The sequence below is a fragment of the Sylvia atricapilla genome, chromosome 2 (genome assembly GCF_009819655.1).
Source record: "Sylvia atricapilla isolate bSylAtr1 chromosome 2, bSylAtr1.pri, whole genome shotgun sequence".
NCBI lineage: Eukaryota > Metazoa > Chordata > Aves > Passeriformes > Sylviidae > Sylvia > Sylvia atricapilla.
This window is the reverse complement of record NC_089141.1, coordinates 8750736-8773628: the sequence shown is the minus strand read 5'-3', so window position 1 is coordinate 8773628 and position 22893 is coordinate 8750736. Positions and strand designations below refer to the sequence as shown.

General features: G+C 46.3%; 1 protein-coding gene across 1 annotated transcript; it reads right to left on the bottom strand.

Annotated features, from left to right (window-relative positions):
- Positions 1-4137: 4137 nt before the first annotated feature.
- On the bottom strand, positions 4138-22835 carry PPME1 (protein phosphatase methylesterase 1). Its single transcript, XM_066340736.1, has 14 exons — positions 22636-22835; positions 16459-16552; positions 14844-14936; positions 13746-13803; positions 13194-13245; positions 11255-11409; positions 10579-10669; positions 10184-10249; positions 9860-9992; positions 9292-9421; positions 8794-8838; positions 7958-8022; positions 6864-6931; positions 4138-6212 (listed from the first exon to the last, which is right to left on the bottom strand). Exons 1-14 carry the CDS (start codon positions 22731-22733, stop codon positions 6194-6196), a joined length of 1167 nt encoding a protein of 388 aa, XP_066196833.1. The 5' UTR covers positions 22734-22835; the 3' UTR covers positions 4138-6193.
- Between the last annotated feature and the right edge of the window lie 58 nt (positions 22836-22893).

Here is a 22893-nt window from a genome sequence, read left to right as displayed (position 1 = left end):
TGGAAATGCAAAAATCCAGTCTCGGGGAGAAGGCAGTTCCTTCCAGCCGTCCTGCCCCCCCGCCTCTCTCCATCCCGGCCGCAGCTCCTACGTGACGGGAAGGCAGGGAGCAGCAGCCGGGATCTCGGGCAGCGCACGGAGATCGGGCAGGAGCCGCGCTGGGCCCCGGCGCTTCCCATGGGCGACAGCCGCAGTGGAGCGAGGGTCGGGCTGGGGGACATCTGTGCCACTGCAGCTCCCCAACTCCATCCAGCCTCATTGTCCTGGGGGGCTCTCTGTTCCCGATCCCTGCCCAGCGATGGCTGCAGTGGACTTTTCTGTCCCTGATCCCTGCCCAGCGATGGCTGCAGGGGAGTTTTCTGTCCCTGATCCCTGCCCAGCGATGGCTGCAGTGGAGTTTTCTGTCCCTGATCCCTGCCCAGCGATGGCTGCAGTGGAGTTTTCTGTCCCTGATCCCTGCCCAGGGATGGCTGCAGTGGAGTTTTCTGTCCCTGATCCCTGCCCAGGGATGGCTGCAGTGGAGTTTTCTGTCCCTGATCCCTGCCCAGGGATGGCTGCAGTGGAGTTTTCTGTCCCTGATCCCTGCGCAGGGATGGCTGCAGGGGAGTTTTCTGTCCCTGATCCCTGCCCAGCGATGGCTGCAGTGGAGTTTTCTGTCCCTGATCCCTGCCCAGCGATGGCTGCAGTGGAGTTTTCTGTCCCTGATCCCTGCCCAGCGATGGCTGCAGTGGAGTTTTCTGTCCCTGATCCCTGCCCAGGGATGGCTGCTGTGGAGTTTTCTGTCCCTGATCCCTGCCCAGGGATGGCTGCAGTGGAGTTTTCTGTCCCTGATCCCTGCCCAGGGATGGCTGCAGTGGAGTTTTCTGTCCCTGATCCCTGCCCAGGGATGGCTGCTGTAGCCCCAGGGTGGCTCTGGGCACCCTCACGGCTCTGTTTCCCAAAGCCCTGCGGGCCGGGCTCTCTCAGCCCGCTTAGGTAGCTTGGGTTTTGTCAGCTTAGGCAAGAAGGATTTGGGTTTTTTCCCTTTCCCTGGCCTTGGAGACTGTGGGAGCAATCCTTCGTGGGTTTTTGTTTTTTTGTTGGTTTTTTTTTTTTCCTCCTGTGCTGCTCGGTTTGGCTTCGGCCCAAGGCCAGAGAGCCGGCGGGCGGAGCTGGGGCTGGGGCCGGCGGGAAAAGACACCGAGTGCATCAGCTTCACCCGCGGTGACAGGGGCCGGAGCCACGCCAGAAATTCACCAGGTTCCCATCTGCTTTGCCCGAGCTCCTGCGTGCACCCTTTGTTTCTCCCTTCCCCGACACAGGAGCCGGCCTCATTTTTCCCCCTCTCACCACCTTGTGGCCGTTGTGGAACTCTTTTTTTCCTTTCCCTGGGATTTTGGTTTGGGGTTTGGGTTTATTTTGTTGGGGTTTTTTTATTCCGGGGGGAGGGAAGGCAGTGGTGTTAAGGTCGGACAATTCAACATCTAGCGTTTATTAACTTTCCTATTCCGTGCAGGCACTCTGGCAACAAACGATTGGGATTTTTTCACTTTCATCCACTGTTAACCTCCTTTTGGCAGAAAGGGATTGTTAGAACCCTTTCTTTAGAGGAAACACTAATTCCAGAGCGTTTTAATGCTACACCGAGATGCTCATCTAGGTGACATTTGGATGAGATTCAAATCCTCAAGGATGGAAATCCAGCTTCCCAGGGAGGTCCAGGTCACCATAACACCTCCTGGCGTTTTTCCAACTGGAAGGAAAACGCCAAAAATCGGGGAGGGGGACAGAAACAGACGGCAGACCTTTCCCAAGGCTGTCCTGCTTGCTTTGGGTTCCAAAATGTGCATTTTTCACTCCTTGGCTGTGTTCATCCGGCCGTGGGTTAACCCTTCCGTAGGCACACAGGGTAGGGGGTGAGCTGCAAGGAGCATTTGGGCAGGACAGCAGGAGCTGGAGCACTGGGAAGAGCCTCCAGCAGCCCTTCGGGGCTGTTAAACCTGCCTGAATGTAAAACAGCCTGGAAGGTTTCCATTTTCTCCTAATTCCTGCTTTTCAGTCAGGAACAAGCACCGCAGGACTCAGAGAGGGCTGAGCAGAGCACAGGTTACTCACCAGCCCAGTGCTCCGGTTTTTATTACTTCCAGATGTTTCTGTACACATAGGAGTCATTGGTCACGGAAAGGAGGGGGAAAAGTGAAAGCTGTGGCTAAATTCCCCCCTCCTCCCCACACTGGGGTGCAGGGAAGGGATGGGGGAGCATTTTGGATGACAAGAGGCTTCTGTGAGTCACCAAAAAAACCCAAGGGTTGGGTCTGGTGCAGGAACAGATGGATTCCACAGGCTGCTCCAAGGAGCCCAAGTATCACAGCTAAAGGGAAAGCAGGAATTCCTACTCCAGGCCTTTCACAAATGCTTTATTTGTAGGCGAAGGAAACAGACACAGAACAAAACAAGACCAGGATGAGGCTGACACGGGACACAGCGTGTAGTCTCCAGAGAACTGACACAAACACACACACACACACACACGCATTTTCCTTCTGGGAACAGCAGCAGGAGATCACCCTGCCACACTGGGAAAGCTCAGCCACAACTGGTCAAGCATCCGGCAGCAAAACTTGGAGGAAACACTAAATCCCATTCCTGCCATATCACATGCCACATGGACACAGTGCCAAGGGGGCAGCGACACAACCAAGGGATCGAGGTTTGGGCAACACAAAGGGCACTTCCAGGCTGTGAGCAGAGTGCCAGGCTCAGAGACAGGTGGTAGAATGCACTAGGGCCCAGCGTTCATGGAAGTGAAAAGCCATAAACTCAAGTTTTTGACCTTGCCTAATGGCCCAGGTCTAGATTTCCAAGAGTGTTGATGACCAGTTCAAACCAGTGAATGGCCGGTTGCCAGGCACCTCCACACAGAGGCACAGCCCTCTTCCCAGGCCTTTCTGCTCCCAAAAGAAAAGGCAGTAGTGGAGAAGAGGAAAAATGTCAGTGCTAAAGTTACAGAATCAGAATAATTTGGGTAGGGACCAACCCTAAAGCCAATCTAGTCCCACCCCTGCCATGGGCAGGGACACTCACTGTCCCAGGTTGCACCAAGTCCTGTCCAACTTGACCTTGGATATTTCCAGGGATCCAGGGGCAGCAACAGCTCCTCTGGGCGACCTCTACCAGGGCCTAAATTGTAAAAAAACTTCTTCCTAATACCCCACCAGCCCTCCTGGAGGAGATTCTCCGAGGTCTGTGTTGCCTAGCTCTGCCTTTTGCAAGTCATCCCAACGCTGCTCACAAACTGCAAACAAGAGGAAAGCAGGGCTGGAATGGGCTTCCTCAGGTTTTCCAAGACTTTCCCTTGCCAAAAGGGGAAAAATAACAACTTTACCTATTGCTGCATCACCTCTGCAGACCCCCTGCCACAGTCTGAGGGGAAAATTCTGTCTGGACAGCCCCAGGCCTGAGTTTAATTCCTTAATCAAGGGTCGATTTATTCAAAGCAAGAGTACCTGCTTTGACAATACAGGAAATAATATCTCTCCAACAATCCCAATGCTCTAGTCATCTGCAAGACCCTGATGGCTTTGTCCAGCACACATCATCTGGCAAAAACCCATCCTAGGTCTCAGACATTTATTTATTTAATTTATTCAATTAAAATTAAGCCTGCAACAAGATCCCAAAGTGCATCCCCTGCTTCTGCAAACCTTGGGATCTTCCATTGGGGAAGTTGCCACTGATCCTCAATCCAACGAGTGAAACAAAACCAAGAGAGGTTTCTAAGTAATCCAAAGGCTGCAGGAAAAAAATGCAAAGCTGGGTGTTTTGGGGGGGAATTTCTCTGTGCCCCTGTTCCTTGTGAGCCAAAGAGAAGATTCTTTCTCTCTGCAGTTAACTTTTGCCACAGTCTGTGTATCCTTCACCAAATACCATTTATTACAGCATGAGCATTAATATTTCTCAGACAAAAGTAGAGTCTCAGAAATGTGCATGGCTTGACAGAGCCGAAAGGAATTTCCCTTCCACCCACCCCCACAGTGCTGCTGCTGTCCCTGGAACCCATTTTTTTTCATCCAGTCCCACACGAGTCCCTGAACAGCCACCTATCCCAGGCAAGGCAGGGCTGGGAGCTGGCATGGAGTGACACACCATTCGATTAAATAGGCTCTTGAAATATTTATTTTCTTTGCACTCACGCAATGTTAACAACAAAACAGAATCCCAGGAAGCCCACAGGAATTCAGAAATCATTCCTTTTCCAGTGGTGCTTCTACAGAATACAAAATTGATTTGCTTTCCATGGAGGGTTCTGCTTGGTCAGGCTTTTTTATGAGCTCACAAATCAAAGGGATAACGCGAGGAATCACTCCAAGTCAGACTCTCCAAGTTACTTCACCACGGAGGAATGTGACTTCACCACACTCATTCAGGAGTATGATCCCGGGAAGTGAGACTCTGGATATACACGCTGGATTACTGAATCCCTAACAATCTGAACAAAGGAGTCACCTGCAAAAGAGAATTCTGGCCATTTCGGGGACATGGCTGGGGAAAGAACAATTTTGCATCTCGACTACTGAAGATCCATTGAATCCATCAGGAACTAAACCAGGGTGGACGCTACACCAGATGAATGCATTAACATGGTGACTCACAGAGGGAAGCGCAGAGAGCCAGCAATTGCTCTTGTAACACCTGAGTGCCGAGGGCCAGAGTGCCAGGAGGGCATTCCTTGCTGGAATGAGGCTTTCCTGTCTGTAATCCAGCACCTCCCAGCCTGATGTGTCAGGGAAGGGACAGGGAGCAAGGCCAGGGCTGCTGTGCCCGGTGAATCACAGCTAAGTGGATGTCCACCAGCCCCAAGGCCACATCTGCGTCTCTCAAATGCCAAGAATTCCTGACGGCTCTTGTCATGGGATGCACAGGGCAGCTCCCAAATCACTACAGAACTTTGCCTCAGCAGAGCAGGGTTAACAATCATCAGACAGCAGCAAGGGGTTATGGACACCAGGCAAAAAAAAAAAGGGATTTCAGACATCCACCAGCAAAATATTGAGGAAAACTGCTCCAAAACATGTCTGCTTTTACACTCAAAAGTGACTCTTAGGTGAAAGCAAGCCCAGGAACTGTTTGTGGATAACTGAATCCTGAAGAAAAGCTCTCTGTACACATGGAACTCTGGAAGGCAGGCAGCAAAATTATCTAGGAAGCAACAGTGGGAACAAGGTCCTTCCTCCAACACTGGGGAGAACAGCTGCCTACAACTCTGCATCAACATCAGCAGGACTGACTCCAAGCTCTCCCAGGGTTTTTCCTACAGCCCGTTCCATGTTTTTCCATCCCAAAGGCGCTGAACTCTGCTCAGCTGTGTGTAGCAGCTACAAGAAGGGAAGAACAACCACATTCCAGGGGCAGAAAACAGCCAAACTGCCTGTTGACCACATTGTCCCTGCTGCTCTTGGGTCTTCTCCATAAACATAGGTTCAGAGTCCTCTGGCCTGGGATGTGTCTGCAGTAGATGGAGTTATCCAGGCACTTCTTCCCAGAGAGGACTTGAAACAAGCTCTAGAAAAACTGCAGGACTGTGAAATGGAGCTCACAATGCCCCCTTTGCTTTTCTGTTTTACAATCCCATCCAATTTTGCCCAGGAAAGTGGCCTACAGGCTTTTCCCACAGCTTAACCCCTAAGGCTGGCACTGGTGAGGTGAAACCTGAGCTCCCAATGAAGCCGATTCCTCGTCTGCTTAGGGAAAAAAGAAGTGTATATATAAAACCCAAACCTAAGGGGCACTTCCAAGATGATTCTGTGATTCCACGTGATTCCACGGAGAAATCCTGAAGCCTTTGGCTGTGCTGCAATGCCCTCAGTGGATCTGGACTGCCAACAGCCCTTCTGCAGTTGGGTCCAAGAAAGCCTGAGAATTGATGGAGACTGGTGTGATTGACTACATGGGATTCCAGGAGGTCTTTCCTTGTGGCAGCAGAGAAGAGGATCCCACTTGCGAGGGCCTGAAGAGCTTTTCATGGTCTTCAGTAGAAGCTGCTTCCCAGCAAGGAAGTCCCTAAGAATTTAGATATTCTGGAGAACTAGTTCTAGGGGATGAATCTCACACCTCACTGCTGCTGGACTGGGAGATGAGAGGATATGGATACATCACAGTGGCCTCTGGTGCAGTTTATTTACAATGGGAATCAGTGCTGGAGAACACCAAGATATTAACAAGCAGGAAACACACTAGGAGGCAAAAAAAGAGAATGGAAGAAAGACCCCATGTTAGCATCAAGGTATTCTCTGCAAATTCTATGACAACCTAAATTTAGCTGTGAAGTCCTTAGGTCTTCTCCCTCTCTCCCTATTTACACATCAACCTACACTATCAAGCTTATCAATCACACCCTTCTCTGACTGCTTGGCTGATCAAAGGGGCCTGGCTTCCAGAGGCCATTTTGATAAGAAAACACATGAGATAGGTATGGAAAGTCTGCAAAGTGAAGCACACAGCTTTACCTGCCTCATCTCACCGGTATTTCTTGGCCAAGGGAGTGTGATGCAAGTTGCTCCCACAACACAGGGCCTTGGTTACTTAATGAAATATTACTAAAGCTAAATGCCATAAAATCTGTAATTTTGCTTTCTGGCAGGCTATAAAGAAAGAAATCTTCTTTGCTCCTCCCTTCCAAGGAAGGAGGTTTCATCAGCATCTGTAAATACATGAGAAATTTAAAAGGAACACAAACACCAAATGTATTACTGGCTGTGATTCAGAGCTGTTTGTTTATCTGTGGTTTTTAGCACCATGCTAAAATTCCAGCCTCCCACCTCGAGAGCCAAACAGGCAGTGAGAGCAGGAGCTCAGTTCAGGGACACAACTCCATGGAGCCTTACCACTGGAAACCACCAATGGGCTCTGTAAACCTGTGACGGATCAGGAACGTTGCAACAGCTTCAGCAACCTGAGGGAAGGGGAAAAATAGCTCAGGATTTAAAGAGACACAAAGAGAACACAAAACCCAGGTTTTCAAAGCCTGCAGTATTTCTGACAACAGTTATCTCCTCAGGATTCTCTTGCTGAACTGTTTGCTCCTCTAAAACAAGGAGTAACACACTTCAGCTTTACTCCAACACTGAGCCTGCCATCAAGAAGTGGCCAAACTTTTTTCTCCACCCATTTCAGTAATTCTTAAAACAATGTCCAAGTTTAGCAGGGAGAAAAGGTAAATTCAGGATGCAAGACAGTAACCTGGAATGGTTTGTGTTGGGAGGAAGAGTAAAGCTCATCCAGTTCCAACCCCTGCCATGGGCAGGGACACCTTCCTCTACAACAGGCTGCTCCAAGCCCCTGGTCAATACTGCTTAGAATGTATAAGAAAGAGTAGCAACCTAAGAACTCAGAACATTTAGATAGAAATACCTATTTCAGACTGGTAAAGTGAAGCACAGAAAGGCTGAGTTTTAACACAGCTGTCAGTGCAGAATGAACTTTAAAACCAGATGTGCTTCTAACCACAGGCTCCACTGGCTGCACCACATTCCTGCTTCCATCTGGACACAAACTCTGGCAGTGCCCAGAAGCAGCATTGCTCTGTCAAAGCTGCTACAGGAACATTTGGTTTCTATTTGGAAAATGTGAGCCACCCAACTCAACAAAACACAGACCAACCCCTAAAGCTGTCACTTAGTGCAAGGGACAGTGGGGAACTGCATGAGGAAAGGAAGGGAGGAGAAATCCACACTCCACATGGGTAGAATTAGATACATCACCATGAGCCTGAGAGTTAAATCCACAGCCCAGCCCTGTGGCATGTAATGTCTTAGCCAGGGCTTTTCAGACAGCTAAAAAATCCAAGCTGCTTGTGAAAGCCAGTTGTCATGCCAAAAAACGCCCCTGAAGTATGATCTCTGCTCCATGGTAAGTGACAGATCCCTTTCTGCATTTCAGATCATGGCTTATGTAGCTTCAACCCCACGGTGGGGCTCACCTTGTCCGGAGCGTCTTCATGGACTGCGTGGCCACACTGTGGGAGGACCTGCATCTGGAACTTCCCTGTGGATTGAGAGGGTCAGCACATGGATCCCACACTCTGGACCAACCAACCTCACTAAATGTAGATGGAAAAGCGGCCCCAGGGATGGCAGGAAGTCTCAGCAGACCCCTCACCATGCACAGCCAATGGTCTCCAAAGAACACATGGACCAGCTGCTTAATTCATCATCTCCAGGTGTAACTGGAACAGGCTCCCAGGAGTTAAAATGAAGCTGAGCTTCTCATTGCAGGCAAGTGTCAGAGTTGGAACTCTTACTGGATTTACCTTAAGGTAACATTTATCCTGCTATTCAATACTATTTTCCAGTACTGGTTGCTTGGGATGGGGGGAAAAAAACCAACCCAAAACCCAAAACATGAATGAAGGTGCTTCATCTTGGTCTGCTGTCTGTCAGAAACACTGGGAGGTGGGGTAATTTTGAATGGTCCCAAGTGTTCTAGCTAAGAACATCAGAAATGTAGCTAGAAAGGGAAAAATTGGATTAGAAAGAAGCCTTCACACACAATCGTTCTGATCCAAGAGAAGTGTGGCAGCTTCACTGCTGGGAGCACTGAACACTAGATTGAACAAAACCCACTGCAGCAGCCCTTCAAATGGAACCCTTCCCTCCTCACCTTCCCCACCTTTCCTTGACCACAGTAGGGTAACACTTTGGGATAGACAAATTCTTTAATGCCCATTTGTTTGGATATTGACTGTACCCATAGCAACAAGCTGTCATGCAAAAAGAGCATTACAGTAAGGCTGGAGTAATAATATTACATACTCACCTTGCATCTGTCCAATGGTCAGATCTTTATCCAGCCTGTCAACACCTACAATCAAATAAACAAACGTATTGGAGAACAGCCAGAGAGAACACAGCTCTCTGGGCCAGGCTTTACTCCGTATTTTAAAAGAGACATTAGCTTGAAAAACAGAAAATAAACATCTCTGACACCCACGAGAAGGACATTTCACTGCTGCACCTCGAGAGAGTAAAGTGACAAGAAAGAAACACTGCCAAAAATGCAAGAGCACAGCCCTTCCTACAACTTAAAAAGGATATTTACATGCTGTATTTCCTATTAAGGTACAAAAAGAGCTTAAAGCTGTATTTGACTTTCACTTGAGAAGTTCAAATCACACCTAATCACACACGCTATTTTAAGAGACACAGAGAAGCCCAGGTATTCCCAGGAAACACTGTAGCCCAGTGCTGACACTGTTCTCTAAAACACAACTGTGACATCACTGAAGTGCACACCAGGATTGGAAGAGACACGTACCAGCTAAAAGCAAAAGCTTTGGAGTCGGACAGCTGAGGAAGAGGTTGGATAAACCCCTGAACCAGCCATCCCAGTACTTTTCTGTTTTGGCCAGTTCGATTCTCCACGTGTATAAATGCTCCTTCTTTGTCTGCAGGAAGGAGAGAGAGCTCTGCATTAGTGATCAGTAAAAAAACAGGAGAAAGAAAACCAACTCAGGGAGCCACCTAGAAATGCATAAACATATGGATATAAAAAACAAGAAAAATACTGGCTCCCTCTGGTGGATTACACACTTCCAGGGATGACTCTCCTTGCTTCTAAATCTCTCTCCAAATCAAAGAACATGACTAGGGAACAAGAAAGTCAGCAAGAGCTACACCAAGAGGAGAGGACTGCAGGATTCAGGGCAATCAATTTGCTATTTTTTACTGACACAAATAGCTCACAAATTGTCTGAACATTTGGGCTTGGCTCTCATCCAGTTTTCTCTCCCTGGAGTGGTTCCCTTTCATATCAGAATGATTTGGATAAGCACAGGTGACAGCTCTTGCAGGGGAAGCTGAAAACACAGCAGCAAACTCCCTACCTCTGTGTCATCCTCTTTCTTCCTCTTGTTGACAGAGCCTCCCCCTTCCTCATCCTCGTCCTCCTCCTCCTCTTCCTCAATAATTCCCTCTACTATGGCTTTAGGGCATTCAGGACTGGCAGCCCCTTCGCACCTGTGAAAATAAAATCAGAAACTGATTCCCTGACAAAAGAAATAACTCCAAACCAAAACACCACCCAGGATTAAATCATAGGTGTTCAGCAATTTTGCTTGAAGAAATTTTCATTTTTAAGTGCTTTTAAATAGCACTGGTATTGTAAAACAGAAAAAAAATATTTTAAAAATAAACCGAAGGTCACCTACTGTTTGACTTGACCGACCATAGAAACTCTAGCAGATTCGAGATTTCTTATCTGTCCACTTTTTACACTAGGAAAAAAAAATAAGAAGACAGAAATATTTACTGAAGAGATTCAAGAATCAGGAGTTAAACTCCTCTACAGCTCAGGATTTCCCCAAATTATTCCCAAAGCTCCTGCTCTCAGACTGAACAGAGTGGCTCCTGCTAAACTCATGTGTACCTCCCGTTGTCACTGTAACTGTGAGGAAGAGGGAGAAGTGCTGGTGGGGAAACAGGGTTAAACCCAGGGCAGGGAGCTGGGACAGGGCCTGTCAACAGCCAAATTAAACTAAGGTCGTTTCTTTTGGGAGTCAAGCTACAAAGACAAGTGATTCCAGAGACTGAGCCCAAGCTTTACCTCCACTCAATGGCATTCTCAAGTGACTTGAATGTTTTGGGGCGACTCCTTAAGAAGTTCTGCATGCTGTTTAAGGCATCCATGGCTGTACCTAAAAGCAAAGGACATCATCTTCATCAACTTCATGGCATCTGATGAAATTATTGCCACATCTCTTCATACAAAACTGGCTGTAACACCCTCAGAGAGAGCTGGAGCTCCCCAGTGATTTAATGCTGCTAAGGAAAGTACAGATTAGTATTTCTAAGCCAACAGTCATACTGGAAGATTACTATTCGAATAGAAAGGATATTCAGACAGTAAGAGAAAGCAGCAACAACTTATGTTCCCTACCAAGAAAGTGGTTCAAAGAAATTAGTGCCATGGTCTAGTTGACAAGGTGATGTTACATCATAGGTTTACTCAGTGATCTCAAAGGTCTTTTCCAACCTAGGTGATTCTCTGATTCTGTGAAATTAGCAGGGAAAAAAGCAACCAGAGACTACATCTGGGAAAAGTAGAAGAAGGGGTAACACTGGGAAGATTTTTGTGCGTGTAAGATCTGTTAGGAGGATGGAATTGGCTTAAAAATAGGGCAAAACTTTCTGCATTCAGGGATTTGGGGCTAAGAGAAGAAGAGGTGGAAGGCAGAAGGCCAGCCGAGGGGCTGGAAGCCTCGGAGGGCAGGCACACTCACCTTCCACGACGTCGATCATGCAGAGCCCCAGCAAGCTGGGCACCAGGTTGGCGACGGCCGTGTGCACGGCGATGGCGCCCCCCATGCTGTGCCCGATCAGCATGATGGGCGGGGGCAGGTCCCCGTACAGCGCCTCCACCACGTTCCCCACGTCCCTGCAAAGGCACAGCAAACCGGGATGGCACCTCCGCCTCTGCCGGACGACAAGGGACACGCCCGGGGTGGGCGTACGGCCCCTGAGCCTCTTCTAACCAGACAAGTCTAGTCTTCTGTCGCTGCTTCAGCTTGGCACCAAAGCAGGAAACCCTGCGAGCCACTGCCTTCCTCAACATCCATGTAATTCCTCTTTTTATGAACAGAGCCCTCATTTAAAAGATACTAATTTAAAAGATATCCAAGCAACCTGGTCTAGTGGAAGGCGGCCCTGCCCGTGTGGATGGAATCACCCTTCCAGCCCGAATTCTGTGATTCCTTGTAGAAAACATTTTAGGCTGACACTTGCTGGTGGGAATGTTAAATAAAAGGTGAGAAAAAGCTGTCAAATCATCTTGCATGGAAGCACAAACGAAGAAATTCATTGTTCTTAAAAGGAAAAACTGGAATTAGAGAGAGAAAACTAACTGGGCCCTATTGACCACAGCAAAGATGAACAACACTGAGCACCAGCAAAAAGATTGAGACTCTCTATGAGCACAGATGCCACAAGGCAAGGGGCAATTAGCCCATCCTTCCCAGAAGGCACCTACTCTTAAACTGAAGCTGTCACTTCTTGACACTTTTCCCAGGATGGGAAAGCTGGCTGGTACGGTTCTCAAACCCCAAAACAGCAGCAGAGCTAACAACTGAAATCCACTGAAGAGCAGTTTACAGACATTCCCCAACTGGCTCTCCTGACTACAACCATTCAGAGGAACCTGGGAACCAAGCAGTACTGAAAATTGAAAACAAGTGAAAAAAATGAACAGGTTGACCAGCTTGTTTGCTCTGCTAGAGAAAATTGCCTGAGGATTTGATTTAAAAGGACAAACAGGAACACCAGCTATAATTTAAAGCTCCTATTTAAAAGATATTCAGGACTAATTTTCAAGATCATTGCTAAGAAGAGGGGAAGGTTTCAAAACAAAAGGAACTTGCTTTCCCCCAACAGCAGTGCTGCTCCAGATCTAAAATATTCTAATTATTGAATCCAGCATCTCTTAAGGACAGTTACACATCAGGATCTGACAGGGCATAAGCAGCAGGAATCAGGTATACAATGGAAGTCAGAATACATTTCACACATGGCCTCCCCTCAACAAACCAAGTGGATTTGTCCATGGGAAGGTTACAAAACCCTTCATCATTTCGTTATAGTCACAGCAAAGAGTCTCTTTGTACTAAATATGGGCAGAACATAATGTGCTTAGCAGTGGGTATTTGCTTTTCTTACAGTTTTGTCAAGAGGGGGATGGATTTGCATGCCAAAGCGGGTCATGACATTTTGAAAAAGCAATTCTGTGCTTGAAAATCCTGTGTCTGTGACCCAGACTTCAGGGGTGTTACCAGGCCAGTGTGAGCCCGCTCTGAACACTCACTCCAAGGGCTGAGGAAGAGTCTAAGTGGGGACTTCAGGCTAAAATACCCCATGGATGTCTAAGGAAAGCATTCCACCTCCATTAGGAACTCTTCAGCATGTTGTGGGTTTGAAGTACTCGCTGCTCAAAAAGTCAGGGTACTCAGTGAACAACTCCAGTTCTTGGAATCTGACTCAGCTGGGAGAGACATCATTTCAAACTGTCCCAGAGTAGAAGGAAAGAAAGGGTAACTACCAGAATCACGTGAAATTAAACTATGTTCCACCTCCTTTGAACAAAGGCTGTGTGCCCTCAAGTAGTTTATTTTCAGCCAAGGAAAGAAAATAGAGGTTTGTAAAAAGGGAAATGAGCATAAGTTTCCTTACTTTGACATAGTCTCTGCAGACAGATCTTCAGGATTCCTTACTTTTGTTTCTCCTGAAAAAAACCCAACCCAAGTTAAGTTCACTTAAGTTGAAAAACTTCAGGCCCCCTCAGGACTTAGAGCAGTGAGAATACAAAGCTTTTAGGCACAGATATGAAGAGTAAGTCTACTGCAATGGACATGAATAATTAAGAAACACTGAATTACCAGGAACACTTGGTACTATGCGTAGAAAACACTGCCCAGAACTGTTCATTATGGATCTTAAAATGAGAGAACAGTCCTTATTTCTCGTAGCAAAGATCACCTATATGTTATGGAAATATGAAAGAGGGCTTGGTGGAAGGAAGTAATCCACCACTGTCTCACACAAAAGTTCAGAGGGTCTCAGCTTCTGACAGAAGCTAGTCTTCCATCCCTGCTTTTGAATCAAAATTGGGATGCCTTAGGGACGTTTTCCTAGTCATGCTGTGAGGAATTCATTGCATCTCCTTTAAAAAAATGTCAGCGTGTAACATGCTGATTTGACTCCAAATTTATTTCTTTGACTTACCGTGGCCTCGGAGGTCTAAAGCCACAATCCTACACTGGATCCTGTTAATGATTGCAGACTGCAAGGAGAGACAGAGAGAATATTGTTTGCAAAGTGGGATTAGCAACAACAAGCATTCCCTAAAAACTCTTCAGGGCCACCAAGATGCCTGGACCTGGATTGGACGGGGTGTTACAGAGCACAAGCAAAAATATTCCGTAAGACTATCCTTAATGGGCCAAAGCCCCATCCTTGTTACCACTGTTAACCAGGACAGTTATTTCACTGTCATTCATAAGACATGCCATGGGTTTCCTGGGATCACGAATTCAAGCCCTGCAGCACCTCTGAAAACTGGAACTGCAGTGGGATTATGGACACCAAAGGGATTCCCTTGCTTTTCAAGCCCACACAGTATAAAATTACTCCTGGCTCCATGGCTGACAAAAAGGTGAAGCAGCTGCTTTGCAGTACATGTTCACTTTGCTCTCAAATAATAGAATTTTACAGGTTGAAATGTATAAAAATTGATTAGTCCAAAGAGGTCAGGGAGAACAGCTGAAGAAATCTTTTTAAGGTAAGGCAGAGCATAATAATTGCAACACAATTATGGCTCTATTTGTCCCAGACAGATCAATTTTACCAAGTTATTTCAGGCATCACAGAGAAGTGGCATGTTTTGTTGACAGGAAGACTTCTGTGTTAAGAAGCCATTGATTATTTAAATAACAGCCTGGCAGAAGTGGGGGGATTTGCTGAAGGATTCTTAATAGAACCACCTACACAATTGGCAAAAGCTACCTGGACCTCAAAGCTACCCAGTCTTCTTTTTTTTGATATTTCAGCTAGTCAATTCTTAAATTGAGCAGTTGCTTTCCCCAAACCCACTGAATCCACAGATTAGTATTTTCCTGCCCCTAAAGACAGCCCAAACCCTCTATCTGAAAGCTGGCCATGCACCTAAGGGATAACCCCAACCACACAAAGATAATATTGTTATCTTTTAGAATACTTCTAGAATTTTCCCATGTTTCCCAGAGGTGAATGGAGAACTGCCTTCCACACTCAGAGAGCTCCATTTCCATGCATTTATTTCTATAGAGCAGCAGCTTTACTTACAGTAAACACAGCCCAGGACAGAGCAGAGTGGCCTCCACCGTGTAACAGCAGCAAGACAGGCCCCTCCAACCCACTTTTGTAAATTCGAAAAGTGTATGAACAGTTAAGGACATTTCACAGAGTTACTTCAAGACAATAGAATGAATTTTGAAGTTTGCAATACCCAACAGTATTTAATTTCTACCCTTCATTTCTCTGACCAATGTTCAAGCATTACCTGGGAAAAAATGTAACTCAATTTAAGCTTCAAGAGTTGTATTCCTGCTGCCCAGGTTTTCTCCCCTCCTATAATTCACTCATCCCCTGTCCTTTTCTCCCTGGGCACAACAGGGAAATGAACAAAGAGAAAACTAGAAATCCATTAGTAAAAAAGATGGAGAGCTATTTTTCACACAGGCAAGATAATGAGAGGACAAGGGAATGGTTTTAAACCAGAGGAGGAGAGATTTAGATTAAATGTTCCTAAGAAGTTCTTCCCTGTGAGAGTTGTGAGGCCCTGGCACAGGGTGCCCAGAGCAGCTGTGGCTGCCCCTGGATCCCTGGCAGTGTCCAAGGCCAGTCTGAACAAGGCTTGGAGCAGCCTGGAACAGTGGAAGGTGTCCCTGCCCATGGCAGGGGTGGCACTGGGTGGACTTTAAAGTCCCTTCCCACCCAAACCATGCTCTGGTGACTCCATAATTCATGATGGACACCTCATCCACATTTGATGAAGGGCTGTGCACTCCCCTAGGGGTTTAATATAAAATAACAAGTGTAATAGACCTATTTGGATAGCTTGTGTATAGAGGCATCCCAAAATTAAGCAAATCTTAGTTGTTTGGGATTTATTCTGCTCCCTTCAGCAGAAGCTTGAGATCTGGCTGTGGACAGATGTGACCTGTGGAAGCAGCTGAATCAATGATTGGGTTGGTGCCCCAGGGACCTGGTTAGAGCTCCAGCACATCTCCTTTGTGCACAAATACAAAAGCTGATGAAGACACTTTTCCTGTGGTCAGTTTCAGGCACTGAACTCAGGCACTGAGATCTAATACCTCCCAGTGTGTTTGGAGAGAAGTAATTTGGAAGTTTGGTTTTCCTAATGGCATTCCTATTTTGCAGAGGAAACATCTGCAGGAAAATCTCTGGCTGGCACTGCCAGATGACACTGATGGCATCACAACCTCTGTTTTGGCCAGAAATTTGGAAGTATTTATTCACATCTACATGTTTCTGTTGAGGTTTATCTGTTGTACTGCTGCTATTAATCCTGAGCAGACAGTTCACTGATTGCCACTTAACTAACTGTAGTTAATAAAAATCAATGAACAGCTTTGGTCCTGACATGGTTTGAATTATGAGAACCTGATGAGTGTTTCTGTTTCCCTGCAAAATATGCTGTTGAACTGTTGGAAACACTTTTTTAAAATTAGTGATTACTAAAGAAGCAATATCAGGAATTGGCCTTGCTGTGAGCCTAGAAGGGATAGTTCTTAGTTACTGACACTGAACCCTGCAAGAGACATAATGGAGGAGGAACACATGAAAAAGCTGAAAAACCCCAATAAACCAAACAAAATGTGGTATCTCCCCAATCTCTGAGATGATCACAAATTCAATATGGAAAATAAAAGGATATATCCTTGCCAGTGTCATTTTCTACCACAACATCCTCCATAGACTCAAAGTACTGGCTCCAAAGCACGGGTGAAAAATCACGCTTTCTTCCAGGGCTGCAAGACAGAAAAAAATTCCATAAGAAAGAGCTATTTTTAAAGTCTTCCACTGAAACTGGCATCCAGGCCTCCTCTCACTGAAGAGAACATGCTGGTGTTACACAACAGTTCAGATTGGAAGCAAACAACGCATCAGTGAAATTCCCATACAAACACAATATTCCAAATTTTATTGTCAGTGAAGAAATCCTCCCCTTTTCTCCTTCCCTGACTGTTGCTCCTATTGAGGAAATGTAGTGGAAACAGAGAAAAGAGTATTTTCCTCATCAAGGAATTCCAAGGAAGGCTGAGCAATGGTGATTTAGACTACACAGACCCAAGCCAAGGGAAAATAAACAGAACAGTGCTACTGTCCCAGTACCACCTCCGAGTTTGCAATGACCCACAGACAAAAGGTGTCCAGCTGACAAACCAATTTATTTTTTGCTTCCTTCAAAAGGTGCAGTCGTCCTCTCCTTGTACCCCCATTACTGACAAAAGGCTCTGCTATCAGAATTTTCCTGATGACTCAGTAGATGCAGAATATGTTTCTCAGGCTGGTATTTACTCAGTCAGGCTAAAAGAGTAGTGCTTAATTTTGGAAGTGGCATAATTAGGCTCAATTCGAGCCCAGGATACAGGATGAGTAACAGTGCACCATTTTAACCATGTTTTTGCACTTCAACTCTTCTGGGGGAGGCAAGCAGGCAGCACAGAATATTAAAATCAAGCATGGGCGTGAGGGGTGGATGACCTCCACAGCAGAAAAACCCCTGCTTAAGTTTCTCCTGAATTCTTTGCTTCCTAAAAAAGTAGAAAATAACAGACAAAGCAGCTTTTCAATACTGTGGAAACAAAATTTCTGTTTCCTCTGGTGTTTCTAGGATATGAAACATAAACCAGCCACCCCTTGAATGGACCTAATTCTCTCCTATGGGTTTCCAAGACCTCTTGTCAAATCTCAATTAAACAAAATGGGATGTCACACACCTACATAAATCCAGAAAATATTAATCTCTTTTACTGCCTCAGCTTAATCTCATTCTCCAATCAAGGAAAAAAATATCACATTCAAAGCTCAATTTTTCCCTGGAAGCCATCCCAGCCGTGATCACATGCTCTCTCCATACCAGTTCTGGTTCTTTCTGGAGATGGAGAGAACTGCCCACAGCTTGGATGATTTCCCTTCTCTGGTTTTTGAATAGGTAGGATGTGCAGTTAGCAAAAACGAATTCCAGCACCCTTTCAAAATGCAGCATTTCAACTGCAGTCAGACTTTTTGCACAGCATGTTACAGCTGGTTTTGGGTTCCATTGCCCTGAGCAATTCCAGGTGATCAGTAAACACCATCATCTGCCTGGCTACACCTCTTCCCACATAATCCATAAATCTGGAGAACAGCAGGAGCTCCCTGCTAACCCAGCCCCTGCACTGCTGCCACACCAGAAATCTGAAAGGGAATTCTCTTACCTATAGGGGAGGTAGAGCATGAGGAAGTGGCTGACTGACTGTGTCATGCTGGATGAAGAGCTTTGGCTGTGTGCCAAATGAACCCATTTTTGTGGAAGGAGGGCTATAGGATGCACAGTCACTGTTACCCAGGGGAACACAGCAGCCTCTTGGCTGGTGCAAAGAAATCACCTTTCACCAGACCAGGCTACTCCAAGCCTCACCCAACCCGGCCTTGGACACTTCCAGGGATGAGTATTTTTGTGCCTCCTTCACATGCCATTTCTGACTGCAGAGATCCAATGTTAGAATTTTCAGGCAAGAGGCGGACAGATGCTAACACCAAGGCAGATCCATGGAGAGGATCTCATGGACTGCAAGAGGAATCCACAAAACCAAGGCAGAGCCCTTCCCTAGGAGCTTGCCACACTGATGCATTTAGAAATGCTTCAAATTCAGCTTAACAAGAGTGAACACCTCCAGAGAAAATGTCAGTAGTCGTGTCATACATGAACTATCTGGGAAAAACACATAGCAGAACTCCTATGTTTGCAAGACAATTGGAGCAGAGACTGAAGAGGAGCTGGGAATTAAAAACTATCATCACCTCTGATGCAAACACATGTCTATCATGATTTCAAACAAAATACTCTCCTCCAAGCAATGCTGAGGAAACATGAACGATGACAGGTTTAACACTGGACCCCCAAAAGGGCAGAATAAGTTTTCCACAACATCCTAGGTGTACAGTTTTCCACAACATCCTAGGTGACCACAGAGGGTTGAGCAAAAACATTTCTCCAAAGAAAAGAAATCTTTGATTTTGAGTTTTTCTAGAGCTGCTTTTTTTTAGTGAAGCATCAACACACATTCAAAATTAGGAGTGTGCCCAACAAACAGCAGCTGTGGTTTTGCACCTTCCTGTGCTGAAGCCATATTTTGCTGACCAATATTTAAGCTGGCAGAACTAATTACAGCTTTTTAAAGTATCTAGCAAACCAAAACAGAAACGGATGACATAGTAACTATTCTAGAATGATCCCTCAACTCCAAGCCATCCAGCCAGCATATTAAACTGGAATTAAAAAACAAATTCTGGGCACCCTCTGCAGCTGTTTTACCCTATTGTGCAGTTTGTCCTCTTTATCATGTCCTCAATCCCTAGGACACCCACATGGCTCAGCAAATCTCTCCCCAATTTTTGTAGGGTTTTTTTCAGGTATTTTACTAAAATGAAAAAAAAAAAAAAAGGTTTCACTAAGCAGAAGGAACCATTTTCAGAAAGTCTTTTTTCTGCTGAGAGCCCCTATTTAAAACTACTAAAGCAAATATAGAACAAGTGCATGAATCAAGAGATTTCATTCTCGTATCATACTTGAACCCAACCAAATCAAATATCATCTACAAGTAAGAACTGCCACAGCTGACAAGTTGTATTTAGAAATTCTAAAAATTGACAAGGACAGTATCTTAAGTTCTGCCTTAGAAATGCTGAATACATAATTTTTTTTATTAAAAGGATTCCAAGGGGAAAAAAATGGATTAAAAAGGAAAAAAATTAGTTGGAATTGCCATGATTGAATCACACAGATCTGATCCAATCATGTCCTTCTACATAATTAAAAGATCATCAGAGATTGTACATGATTTTTAGTCACACATTGGAAAGGAACAGCAAACTGACTTTCACTTTTCAATCCCATCCGTGTGCTTAACTCTGAATGAGCCACTAGCAAAAAACAAAAGGCAAAAAACAAGATGGGAAATGCAGAAGCTGCTACAGCTTTTGGGATCTGCTGCCGTGGGTCTGGGACCTCTTGCTCCACCACTGACTTTAAAAACCCTATACTTTTATTTCCCCATAGAACACAGAATCAGACCACAAAGCCTGATTTTGTTTCCATTTCAGTTGAGCAATTTGAAGGAATCACTTGCAACACGCAGGCAATTCCCAACACAGCCTTGGCCAGGAGCGCTCCTGAAAGAAATGGACACTGAATTCCTCTCAGTGGCTGAGTTTCACATATTTATCCGAAGAGAAGCTCCAGCTTCCTATGGAAAGAGCCTTTTGGAACCATCACTTCACCGAGCAATTCTTTTGGAGACCACTTAAATCCAGGGAGGAGAGGACTGTGCCACCAAAGCAGGAATTGATGCCACATTCTATGAAATTCTAAGCAGGGATCCCCTGCTCCCGCAAAATCCAAACGATGTCGCAGGAGCCGTGTTGGATATCAGGGAAAATTCCTTCCCTAAAAGGGTCTGTCCAGCCCTGGCACAGCTGCCCAGGGCAGTGGTGGGTCCCCATCTCTGGAGGGATTTAAAGCTGTGTGGATGTGGCACTTGGGGACATGGGATAATGGTGGCCTTGGCAGTGCTGGGGGAATGGTTGGACTCCAGGACCTTAGAGGGCTTTTCCAACCTGAACAATTCCATGATTCAATTTGTTTCAGCCAGCTTGACCTCTCAAGTTAAGCTCTCCCACAGAGAGACATAAGGAAGATTGTACTGAAAAATTGCAAAAAAATAATAACTTTTAAAGAAAAAACTAGAAACAAGTTTATTTTCACATATTTAAATGCAGCAACAGGTACCATTTTTTTTATGAACTACTGGAACACATATTAACCTCCAAACAGCATATTACCAAAAAATATATGACTTTATTTCTGGTTAAGAAGTCCTTGGTAAATTCTATTTTTCTGTAGCAATCTCACATGCTTGACCCTCTGCTTCTCAAGATCTGCTTTCAGCCACACCACAGTCACATTAAGATGACCTGCATGGTGGAAAAAAACAAAGGAATAAAAAGAAAGTGCCCAACACACCAGTCAGAGGATTTAGCCATAGAAAAATCAAGTTGCTGGCACTCTTGAATATTAACTTTAAACCCATTTTTTAAACAGTCTGGCTTGCAATTAAAGAAATTGAAAGCACAGAAATAAATCACATTTACAAATGCGATATGCTTAATGCAGCAAATAAATGTTTTCCTAAATTTAGTTATTTTTGTTCCCTGTAAAAGTCTGGATTTTGAAGGACTATTCAGTGCAGCCCTGTACATCTGCCAGCACTGTAAACCACACTGTGTTTTCCCTGTACAACTAATTCCACTCTGTTTTGGTGCAATTCTCCTCAGGGGGAATCTCACACTTGTTTGCACTTGTTTGCACTGAACTGAACTTCAGTGAGGATAAACTCAGCCTAAGTCAAACTTGCTATCCTAGTTCCTCTTGTTTCCTTTTCACAGAAGCCCCAAGCCTCTCCAGATGAGGCCATTCCATGTTGGATGTGCAGCAACAGGAACATCACCTGTAAAGGGATTTACTGGGCGGCAAATTGGTAAATCAAAAATACAGCTGGGCTGTGCAAGCACAACATGATTATGAACTACTCCCCACTGCTTCCAAGGGAAGAATTCCAGGGGAATTCTTGATCCTTAACCACAGCACTGGATTTTGTATCAGTGCTCTCTGAAAGCATTTGAAAAAGGAAAAAATAGGTTTACAAAACAACAAAAAACCCTTTAATTCATAGTCATTTCCCTAACAGCGTTTAAAACCCCTCCAATGCATGGTAAGAGACAAAAAATTATAGAAATTAATACATGTCACATCCTTAGACATTGGTCAAACTTCTCCCGCGGCTCCCAAAATGTGCTCTCAACCCCTACTCAAAAGATTAATGAGTATCCCAGACTTTTCCATCATCTGGAAATGCAGATTTAAGCAGGGATTAAAGTCACAGAGCTCACCTACTACTTCACATGGGTGCCTGTGGCTGAGAAGTCCTGTTTCACAGAATCATGGAATATTCTGACTTGGGAAGGGACCCACCACAAGGATTATCAAAGTCCAACTCCAGCTTAGGAATTCAGCTCCTGAGAATTTCCATACACCTCTCCCCCAGCCACACTCTGAGATACCATCCAGACATTGTGCTTGATCCTTCCTCCCACCACTGATGGCAACACGCCTGGGAGGAAAGGGCTGGAGACTTGATCCCAGCACCTGCCACCTTCCCCCGGCCTGAGGATACTCTGGGCAGTGACACCTTTGTGCCTGGAGAAGCCTGATCCAGATGTCACTCTGCTGGAGCACTGGGAAGCAGGACCAACCTTCCCTCCAGATGCCCTAGGAATGATCACCCCTCGTTCCAGATCCCCCGATACCGACCATCCCCTCTGTCCAGATCCCCCAGTAATGGCCATCCCCTGTGTCCAGATCCCCCAGTAATGACCATTCCCTCTGTCCAGGTCCCCCAGTAATGGCCATCCCCTGTGTCCAGATCCCCCAGTAATGGCCATCCCCTCTGTCCAGATCCCCCAGTAATGGCCATCCCCTGTGTCCAGATCCCCCAGTAATGGCCATCCCCTGTGTCCAGATCCCCCAGTAATGGCCATCCCCTCTGTCCAGACCTCCCAGGACAAGCTCCCCTCTGTCCAGATCCGCCGATCACGACCATTCCCTCCGTTCAGATCCCGGAATAACGCGCCTCCCTTCCTTGCAGATCCCCCCCGTAAGGACCACCCGTCCCTCCAGGCCCCAAACGCGAGCCCCTTTCCCTCCAGAGCCTCCGCTCCGTTGTATCCTCTCCTCCCAAGCTCCCCCCGCCGCGATCTCCGCATCCGCCCCTGCCCTTCCTCCGCCTACCCCATGCGCATCTTGGACCCGGACTGGCCGCCGCCGCCGGGCAACGGAGGCCGAGGCGGGAGGCGTCCCAGATGCAGCTGCTTCTCCAGGGCCGACATGACAGCTAGGGACGCACCGGGAACACCGGGAACACCGGGAACACCGGGACCCCCCGAGCCGCCCCCGCCGCCCCGCCCCGCCCCGCCGGAAGCGGCTCCCCCAACAGCGCCACCAGGCGGCGCCGAGCGCACCCGTGCGCACGGCACCAAGGGAAATGTA

Bases quoted from the DNA above. Each gene is read 5' to 3' on its own strand.
- PPME1 (XM_066340736.1), bottom strand. From the start codon at position 22,733: ATGTCGGCCCTGGAGAAGCAGCTGCATCTGGGACGCCTCCCGCCTCGG. The intron at 16,553-22,635 runs GTAGGCGGAGGA...TCTGTCTTGCAG, and splicing joins GGGTCCAAGATGCGCATGGG to CCCTGGAAGAAAGCGTGATT. The intron at 10,250-10,578 runs GTAAAGCTTGGG...TTTTTTTCCTAG, and splicing joins GAGAATGCCATTGAGTGGAG to TGTAAAAAGTGGACAGATAA.